The sequence below is a fragment of the Triticum aestivum genome, chromosome 3D (genome assembly GCF_018294505.1).
Source record: "Triticum aestivum cultivar Chinese Spring chromosome 3D, IWGSC CS RefSeq v2.1, whole genome shotgun sequence".
NCBI lineage: Eukaryota > Viridiplantae > Streptophyta > Magnoliopsida > Poales > Poaceae > Triticum > Triticum aestivum.
Genome location: NC_057802.1, coordinates 577,153,215 through 577,163,622, shown reverse-complemented (window position 1 = coordinate 577,163,622; position 10,408 = coordinate 577,153,215). Strand labels below are relative to the sequence as shown.

The window sequence follows — 10,408 nt, the reverse complement described above, 5'->3', positions numbered from 1 at the left end:
GAAGAATGGAGCACATGCGGGTGATTGCCCAAGTCACTGCCGGACAAGGACACTAATTAATCACGGTTAATTGCAACAATATTAGTAGCTGCGCTTCCTGATGTTATCCTATATATATATATATATATATATATATATATATATATATATATATATATATATATATATATATATATATATAGACAGAAACGGAGGAACTCCATGGTGTAAAGTCGCTGCCGGACAAGCCCACTAATTAATCATGGTTAGTTTCAACAATTTTATTGGCTGCGCTTCCTGATCTTATGCTATATAACTGTACACATAAACGGAGAAACTCCATGGTGTAATGTCACATGGTGGAGCAAAGGTTATTTTTTTTAGGACAGAGCAAGGTTATATTGCTGGATCAAGGTATGCATCTATGTTCCTAGAAATTTTACAATTACGTTCTTTTTTTCTACCCAGTTTTACTATTATGTGATGATGATTTATTTCTTTCTGAAGTTGTTTGGTACCCAATGAACCTAACCAGAAATTAATAAGGTTTATGGTGACTTAGTGAATGTTTAGTTTGCTTTGTGCTTGGATCTCAAGTTCTATCTTCTGGTCAACGTTTCGTTTTATCTTATTCGACAACGTGTGTAATTTCATTATACCATTAAACATTAGTTGCTCATATATTTACAAAATTTATATCGATCTTACCCTGCCATGAATGTACAAAAGTTTTACCTCAGGAGTAGACATTATGGAAAATATTGTATTTAGTTAATTATTTAAAAAAATAGTATTGCTTAGTGCCCACTCTGTGTTCTGCCAAATATGACGAGCTGCACACTAGGTTCAAATGCTATTGGTAGAAATTTATGATAGTTATGATTAGCATTTAGCGTACATTAGCAGAAAAACCTCATGGACACTTCAATACTTCTCTTTTTACGGGTGGTATATTGTTGGCTTACAAAATGTCTCCTTAATAAATTTGGAAATATCCTGAATTTTCCCTACATATAAATTTCAACTTCACCTACGTAGCATTTCCTAAAAAAATATTTCTGACTGATGCAAAAAAAACATATATGTATGCGCGGAAGTGAAATATTAAACATCCACCCGTTGACCTATCAGTGCAACATACAAATAGTTTTTTTTAATGACCATTAAAGTTAGGGAGTACAAACCTATATGTACATTTTTCGGGAACTTTTAACATATGATTTCTTCTGTTATCTTTAACCAAGCTCAAAGGAGCCATTCGAGTTTATGCACAATATCATGATATATTTGTATCATTGGGTTTCATACAATGAATTTGGCAAGCACATGACATATTTTAATCACACTTACAATGAAATTACAAAATATATTTTTTCCTTGGAAAATATATTTAACATTTTTGCAGTAAGGCAAGTATTACCTAATAGTTTAGAGCTCGATGAGACTCAATTATTAAATATACAGCTGAAGGAATTGTTGAATATTAACTTTTTCTTTCATTCATATATAGTACGAGTAAAGAACTATCAACACTCCTTAAATAAATAATATAACACATCGTTAAATATTAGAGTAACATAAGTGGTACACCATACATATATGTAAATTATACGATCATGAATATACTAAAAATGATAATTTATTTTTGCAGCATATGGTAACCAATATGCAATGGTTTCAATTTGTATTATAATTCCACGCAAAAAAATTTGTATTATAATTATTATTTAAGATTTCAAATGAAATGAACGTTAATTAAACTATAATTCATATAGAGCTATCTAAAAATAGGCTAGCCCGTGCAGACGCATGGGTTGACGACTAGTACGTATAATGTATTGCTGCCTTAACGGATGCCGGATGGCCGGGCTAGGGACTGCCGCGCGGCGCGCGCAGCGGCGACAACTAGCGTCGGCCGAGGCGCCGAGCAACAGGCAGACCGACGGTGACCAACGAGAGGAGGAAGAGTAGAGTCGAAGACGAACCGACAAGAAGACGAAGACGGGCGAAAGGCTTGAGATCTTTGATTGATTTGTTTCACAAGGGAAACGAACAGCCGTGCCTCGCATCAGGCCTGAATCACGTCACGTGACGCTTCGCTAATCGCTACATTCGTTTTTTTCTGTGGTAAATTTTGTTCTTACCTATTTTTGCTGGGGTATACCATGTATGTATACTACATCATGGGCCCGGGATCATGGGCCCCTCCCCGGCCTGGGCCCTGGGCCGTCGCCCCTCGAGCCATACCCCAGGGCCGGCCATGCACACCAATACAATAAAACAACAATGTGGAGTTCATTATACGGAGCTACAAATTTGGGGGAACTTATAACATTTTACGACAACTTAGGGCATGTACAATGGTATTCCCACCGGTGCTATTACTTCACATATGAGATTTGTTTGAAGTTAAAATTAATAAAGTTTCACCAACTTTATATGAAAAAATATATCAACATTCACAATACAAAATAAATATCACTAGATGTGTCATGAATTTAATTTTCATATTATATAATAACTTTAATATTATAGATGTTGATATTTTTTACATGAATATGGTCAAACTTTACAAAGTTTGACTTCAGACAATTCTTATATGCAAAATTCTTATTAGACACCCACTCCTCCACTTGGGCTCAACCCATTTTATTTTTCACTTCATCAACTGCACGTTCATAGCACGCTATTTTGTGTTTTTGGTAGCGACACGACCGGTTTTGTCAAGCTCTAGAAGCTTGCGGTCGATTTCGGCAACCTCCTACAGGCTTTAGGCTGTTTTTTTGGTTTTCTAGACAGATTTTATTTTCCTTTTTCTCCTTTTTAGTCTTCTTTTATTGTTATTTTTCTTTTTTTAATGCATTTTTTTCAAATTCAACAATTTCTTCAAATTTCTAAACTTTTTTATATATTTTTTTGAAAGTTTTTTCCCTTAGGTTGTGATTTCATTTTTTAAAATTCATGAACTTTTTTTATTTTTTAACAAGTAAACACTAATACTCTTATCCAAATTTGTGAATATTTTTACTCCAAATCATGACCCTTTTTTCAAATCCATGAGACATGTGTACCTTTTTCAATTTTCGTGAACTTTTTAAGACGTATGAACTCTTTTTGAATGCGCGAACCTTTTTTTGAACTCCTGAACTTTTTCGAGTTCGTGAACTTAACTTTTTTTAGTCCCGCAATTTTTTAACTTGTGACCTTTTTTGAACTCATGGACCTTTTCGGATTTGTGAACATTTCTCAAATTCGTGAACATATTTTTTAAAATTTGCATTTTTCTCAAAAATTCAGTGAGCAACGGTCAACCAGTCAATGGTGGACCGATCAACTTAGAATTGAGGGACCAGAGAGCCATGGAAAACCGGCGCCTAAACGCTGGTTCGCCAAGTGGCGCTTAAGGTGCCGAAGAGGAGGCCTCGTGGAGAAAACCTTATTTGACGCTCTCTGTGTTAATGGATTGACCAATCTCAACGGGGCACGATCAATTGGGCCGTCCCATCCCGCTCCACGTCTAGGTTTTGGGAACTTTCTAGAAGGTTCCTAGTTGATTTCTACCAGTTTTGAGAACCTTCTAGAAGGCTCCCAAAAGTATTTGAATTTGTTTTTGAAAATTGTTCGGGTTTAAAAAAAATCAGGTTTTCAATTTCTGAATTTCAAAGTTTGTTTCATGTTTTACAAAAATGATCAAGAATTTGATAAATGTTCATATTTAAATTTTTGTTCAAAATTTTTAAAAATATTTGTTCTTTTGAAAAAATGTTAGGAAATTTTAGAATGTTGTTGCATTTTTTTAAAAAAGTTTTATTTTAAAAATTCGTTCATGTTTTAAAATTTTGTTAAGAGTTTGAAAAATGGCACGTTTTAAAACTGTGTTCACAAATTCAAATATTATTTTTATTTTATAATTTTCCACAGTTTCAGAAAAGGCGAAATTTGGAAAATTGAATCACATTTCCAGAAATTAGTGGGATTTAGAAAAATTGTTCATGCTTTTCAAACTTTGTCACAAGTTAAAAAATGTTCATAATTTGATAAAATATTTGGCATTTAAAATTTTGTATGTGTTTTTGATAAATCTACTTAGAATTTCATAAAAAGTGAAAATTTGCAATAAACGTTCGGTCGTTGTTCAGAATGTTCGATCTTCCGGTGAATATATTCTTTTAGAGTTTTGTGTTGTTCAACAGTCGCTCATTAGCTCCATTGTCAAGCTACGGCATTCATCACGAGTTTTTTTTAGGTTCGATCCCATGCGCAAGCACTGCCTGCTTTTAGGGTTTTTTTAACGCTCCACTCTCGCACTACAGTAATCACGCCAGCTACATCTGTCAATGGGACGACCCAGTCGGGGCTGTCCCCTGTGCGACGCACGACAAACGAACGCAACGTGTGGTGTATAGAGGGGGTGATAATTTTTTTCGAGAATCATAAGGGGAGTGATGGCCTTTGAAAGGTGTAACTGATTTCGGGCTTCATTGACATCTGCGAAAACGAGATCTTGGGCCTGCCTAACATCTACAGCTTTGGGCCTCGGGCACAAAAGCAGTGCAAATGGGGCCCCAAAGAGAGGCGACTCGGTGACCATTGGAGTTTTGGATATCGGGGTCGGGGATCCCCTCTTCCAGAATCTCTACACACTCCCGTCCCCCAGTCCAGTCTCCACCCACCACCACTCCCCCCACACATCGCCGGCGATCGCGCGATGGCGGCGGCCGCTCCCCCTCCCGCGGCGGTGCTGGAGCAGCTGAGCAAGACCAAGATGTTCGGCGGCCACAACCTCCGCTTCCGCCACCAGAGCGCCGCCCTCGGCTGCCCCATGACCTTCTCCCTCTTCCTCCCCGCGTCGCCGGCCTCCAAGCTCCCCGTGCGTGCCCTTCCCCGCTCGCCCCGGGACCGTACTCCCCGTCCCCGGCCTGTAGATCTGACGGCGCTTTCGTGGGTGTGGTGCAGGTGCTCTACTGGCTCTCCGGCCTCACCTGCACCGACGAGAACTTCATCATCAAGTCCGGCGCCCAGCGCGCTGCCGCGGCACACGGCGTCGCCCTCGTCGCCCCCGACACCTCCCCGCGTACGTTTAACTTTAACCCCCTTCTCCCGTCGCGTTCAATTTCTAGGGTTTATTGCGTGCCCGTCCCTCCGCGGCCGTACCATCCAATTGTGAGGGGAATATTGGAATTGGTGGGGGGATGTGGCGACTGGCGAAACGCAGTTAAGTTAAGATTTTTTTTTTGAGGAATTTTTTGGTAGTTTATGCCTTTAGATTTGGGAATTGGGATGCCTCTACCAGACACACTGTAGGATTTACCCATATGCCTGCAATTATCACGGGTTCACGAGACCAATTCTTTTTTATTTAATCAAAAAAAGAAGAACAAAAAGAAAATTGAGATCAATCAGGAAAGGTATGAGCGGCTTAATTCTGCATGCTGAATTTGCATGGAAAATGACCACTGATGCCTCAGATTATGTTTTGTGTGTGTGTGTGCTCATTTCTAAGTATTGTGCTGCCTCAGTGACTATTGAGGGCCTAACTCTAATCACTAATGTGTAACTGCAGTGTGTCAATGGTGGCAGTGCACATGTCTTGTGGTACCATGTCGGCTATTTGTTTGATGATTACGTTTGTGATGTGTTTGGTGAACACTGAGGCTTCAGGGCAATTTGCAACCATAGATGCTAAAACTGATCAGATATTAGTAAACTACACAATTGGGTCTGTTACATTATGCACCCATAAATAGTCCTGATCCTTTCTTTGCTGGGTTGGACATGGTGATGCTCATGAGTATCATCAGACTCATACAATATGACTTTGGCCAACTAATAGTGTGTTACTTGATATCTGGTGTGATTTCCGACGTCCATTTGCTAGCACTGCGCTTCCATTTGACTGTTTGAATTGCCCCTGTTTAATGGTTGTGTTGTGCCATTTTTGTGCCTCCATGGATTATTGTGTCCAAAATTGTTTGCGGTAGTGGGATTGTTAGGGGCTGGAGCCTGGAAGACACTATAACCAAACAAGGCCAACAAAACACAACCTACCTCTTGTCCGCAACATGTATAAACTGTATTTTACATTTCTTTTTTTTTTTGAGGAATAAGATTCATCTGTCCAGCCTAAAGATGTCGTAGAGTTGAGTCTGAATAACTTTAAGGGCATTCTAGCTTGATGAATGACTGTCGTTTTCCTGATATTCTGCCAACCAAGAAAGTGTTTTGTTTCCTTTGACTACCAAATAACTTTTGGAATGTTCAATGTGATCTCATATGTATTCTTCTTATTGCCTTTCTTTTGTCGTGAACACATTGTATGATCTTGGTCCTTGTTTAAACCTTTTCCTTTTCTCATCACTCCTTTGTTTCATGCAGGTGGACTAAATGTAGAAGGGGAGGCAGATAGTTGGGATTTTGGTGTTGGTAAGGACAGTAACTACGACAGTCTTGTTGTGCCATTTGCAGCTTATGGGATATATGATTCGGCAACTTCCGTGGGAGTCTAGAACTTACTGCATGAACTTCCCATTGCCATGAATAAACGGAATAACGATATTCTGCATGATTTCTAGCATTCGTTGAAAACTTTTCAGTAGCTGTACTGTTTGCTGTTTTTTGTGTTAAATTTATGCTGCTTTGTTTGTATTGTGTTAGTTACGGAGCAATATTTATAATTTTGTTTGCTTTTGTTAAAAAACATCTGCACATAATTGCTGCAGTTGACAGATAAACCTCTTGTGGTGTTGAAGAGAAAGTAACTATTTAATCAACACATCAGACGAAGAATAGTCCTTTTCATGTTGACATTGCTGTATATCTATGTGGTCAAAGCTCAACCAGAAAGTAGCCTGATTGTCCTAACAGCTAGCGATGACACGCTTTATCCCAACCATCAGTGTGCCACCAGCTCAGTTGTTTTTATTTCTAATTATGCAAAGCATAGCAGATTTATATCTGGGTGGATTAGAATTTTTTTTATCAATGTGGTATCTGATAACGTGGTTGCTCTTTGGCCTTTGTTACCTGTTAAGTCAAACATCATGTACTATTCACCAAGTGAATTTGACAGATATGGCAAATAGAAATATCATGTGGACATTGTTTTTTCATCTGTCACCTATTTTTTACCTTAAAGATTCAATAATTGAGTACATGTTATTTGGTCATAATAGGATTTCTATTCATTAATCTGTGAGGTTCTTCTACACAAGGTCTAAATCATTTAAGTAATAATGAATTCATGAATTTGTCCATTAGAAGGCGCAGTTGCTTTATATTTGTTGAGTTCTTATATGCAAGTACCACTTGAAGAATTGTGTCATGTGGATAGGCCTATGTGTTGTGCATGTGGCTAGAGGTGACTAAGGGAACGTTTGGTTGCATTGCTGGGTGGGCTATGCTTAAGCTAGCCCAGCTAGCCTAGCTCAGCTTTGCCAGCCTTGCCGTAAGCTACGCATTTGGATGCATCAGTTTTGCTGGCAGTTACGTGCGTGTACGTGCGGGCCAACGTGGACCTTTTTTTGTGCATGCTTGCTTGCCGTTGAGAGCGAGCCGATTCGGCTCTCCACGATGGGCGAGGTTTTCCTGGCCTAGCGAGGCTAGCTGGCCCCTAAAAGCCAGGTTTTCTTAGCGGTACCAAACGCTAGTCCTTGCCTAGCGAGGCTATAACCGATTTTGCCGAGGAACCAAACGCACCCTAACTCTCCTATCTTGACTATTTATGCGTAGGTGCTGGATTTTATTTGAATGCCACAAATGAGAAGTGGAAAAACTGGCGCATGTATGATTATGTTGTGAAGGAGCTGCCAAAAGTTTTAACTGACAACTTTGAACAGCTTAACACGTCATGTGCATCAATTTTTGGCCACTCTATGGGAGGGCACGGTGCACTGACTATCTACTTGAAGAACACTGACAAATACAAGGTACTATTTGACGATATTTGTTAAACCCTCTGCATCTGGAAATTCCTGTCGATGAACCTTTTTTCAGATTAGGAAACTTGTAGGCATCTACTTCACACAATATCTGTACTCTCTTGTAATTACTTCCATGAAATCTCACTTGGCATTGCGAATTTATCTTACCTATGCAGTCGGTGTCTGCATTTGCTCCAATTGCTAACCCAATAAACTGCCCTTGGGGTCAGAAAGCATTCTCAAACTATCTGGGCACAACTAAATCGGAATGGGAGGCAAGTCTTCTCTGAAATCATTCCCCTCCCTCCCTCCCTCCTTCCATTCTCAAACCGGCCATGTAAAGTAATTAATAGTGCATGCTTACTGCAGGAATACGATGCAACCTTGTTGGTTAAGAAGTGCAACACACTTTCAACTCCTATCCTGGTTGACCAGGTATAATGCAGCAGTGCGATAAATAATGCCCTTTTCCTGCTTTCATGTTATTTCTAGCCCATCGATGTTTTTATTCTATATTGTTGGAATGAACCGTTTGTGTGTTACATTGCATATTTCAATTCAAAGTGTAGTAGAAACAAGCAACTAGTCATCTCCATAAGCATACACGGTAGTTGGATAAGGTCCCTGGAAGGTGAAAGTGAGATTTAGTCTTCTCTGAGATCATTTTCCTCCCTCCCTCCTTCCCTTCTCAAACCAGCCATTCACTTGATGTGACACAAGGATCTGTTTTAAGGCATTTGTGACAACATGGAGTCATCCTCGTGGACAATAGGGAATTGATCGGTTAGCTATAAATCGGGGTCTAGACCAATTTAAAATTATTTTTTTCCTGAAAGACATGAAGCCATTTTGATTGGTATGCTAGCTGCGCATGATTGGTTAGCTTTGATATGATTGCCTCATCAAGTGATAGTCTCTTGTGTCTAGATTGGTTAACGTTGGTGTGAGTTCATTGCATGTTTCAGTAAGTGAATCTGTCAATATCAAGGTCAACATGTTAGAAGTTCCAAGTGTAGCATCCCTTTTCTGGCAGGGAGCGTGATGTTGTGAGGTTATAATTATGCATGTTCAACTGAACTGCCTAGAGCTGAAGTTTGACAATTCAACCGCACTGCGTCAAGGAATCGATTATACATAGGATGGCAGGTTCGATTGAACTAGTTGAAAGTACAAGGCCCTGGAGAGTAACCGTTGGCTTGTACATGACTTGTTTCTGAAGGATATGAATCTGAGAAGATGTCACTGCCATCTATCATCTCACAATCAGAGTGCGCTTTATTTGCAATCTGGACTGCCTAATGCTCGCATCTGCCTTTCTTAATTATCTTGCTTCCAATCATATAACAGTGAAGAGGAAGTAATGTTGGCACAATTACTTAAGCTCACTAGCTTTTATGTGTGGATTGCAACAGGGAGAGGATGACAAGTTCCTGGCGGAGCAGCTGCTGGCGGGCAACTTGGAGGAGGCGTGCAAGGCGGCGGGCGCTCCTCTGACCCTGCGGATGCAGCCGGGGTACGACCATTCCTTCTTCTTCATCGCCACCTTCATCGACGACCACATCGCGCACCACGCCCAGTTCCTCAAGAGCGGCTGACTGGCCAGCCACCTGTAGCGAGAGATGCTATCAGTTGAACCGCCAAGTCAGCGGCGTCGCCTCCATATACCAGCTTGTTACGATCTGTCGTGTGTGTATGTGTCGATGCACCGTGTGTTGGATTGAGACGAGATGAAGTGTGTGGAAATAATGTGGACGGCTTGCGGTCGTCTCTCAAGTGCGCGTTCGTGCCTGGCTGGAAATTCACTCTGTAGAATTACTGGCGCTGCTGGCTGCTGTAGTACTGTGGCGAGCGCGCCGCGTTTCGTTTAAAGCGTGTGTGGCGCACTGTGGCAGCCTGGGCCACGGGCGAGTAAAGCATAGACGCCAAGCGTGGCAGGAGCTATGTCACGTGGTAGGTTGCCCTCGTCCGTATCTGCAATTTTTTCTGTGTTTACGAAATGCGCGATGTCGATCGGAATCTTTGCCCGTGATGTGGCGTGTGACCATGCGCGCGAGCGGAGTTATTTCGTGGTCATGTCAAAAACTGATGCGAGGATCAGCAGTAATCTTACTGTGTACTGCACGATTTACTTGAATTCGTCGTACAGCTACAAGGTGATACTACCTCGGTCATTTTTAGTGTGCATATTAGTTTTGTCCAAAGTCAAAGTTCTCTACTTGGATCAAGTTTACAGAAAAAGGTGTCAGAGTTCACAATGTCAAGCCAATATTGCTAGATTCATTATAAAATATAGTTTCATAGTATATGTATTTTGTATCGTATATGTTCATATTTTTTTAATATAAATTTGGTCAAACTCTGAGCTTCATAAAATTTGTCTTGACACAAATCTGGCACGAGGAGTAAAAGGAAAAATCACCAGAGATCTCAGTAAAACAACTCGTGCACAGGAGAGCGAACAAGCACTCCCATGTACTACTCCATATAGATAATTAACCCAGCCACTGTTC

The 10,408-nt window shown here is 40.4% G+C and overlaps 1 protein-coding gene across 1 annotated transcript; it reads left to right on the top strand.

Annotated features, from left to right (window-relative positions):
* Positions 1-4,575: 4,575 nt before the first annotated feature.
* LOC123080618 (S-formylglutathione hydrolase) lies at positions 4,576-9,671 on the top strand. Its single transcript, XM_044503549.1, has 7 exons — positions 4,576-4,849; positions 4,936-5,053; positions 6,355-6,402; positions 7,708-7,904; positions 8,075-8,173; positions 8,268-8,333; positions 9,311-9,671. Exons 1-7 carry the CDS (start codon positions 4,688-4,690, stop codon positions 9,491-9,493), a joined length of 873 nt encoding a protein of 290 aa, XP_044359484.1. The 5' UTR covers positions 4,576-4,687; the 3' UTR covers positions 9,494-9,671.
* Positions 9,672-10,408: the final 737 nt, after the last annotated feature.

Coding starts and splice junctions, on each gene's coding strand:
- LOC123080618 (XM_044503549.1), top strand. CDS start 4,688: ATGGCGGCGGCCGCTCCCCCTCCCGCGGCGGTGCTGGAGCAGCTGAGC. Junction 4,850..4,935: donor CGCCGGCCTCCAAGCTCCCC/GTGCGTGCCCTT, acceptor GGTGTGGTGCAG/GTGCTCTACTGGCTCTCCGG. Junction 8,334..9,310: donor CTCCTATCCTGGTTGACCAG/GTATAATGCAGC, acceptor GGATTGCAACAG/GGAGAGGATGACAAGTTCCT.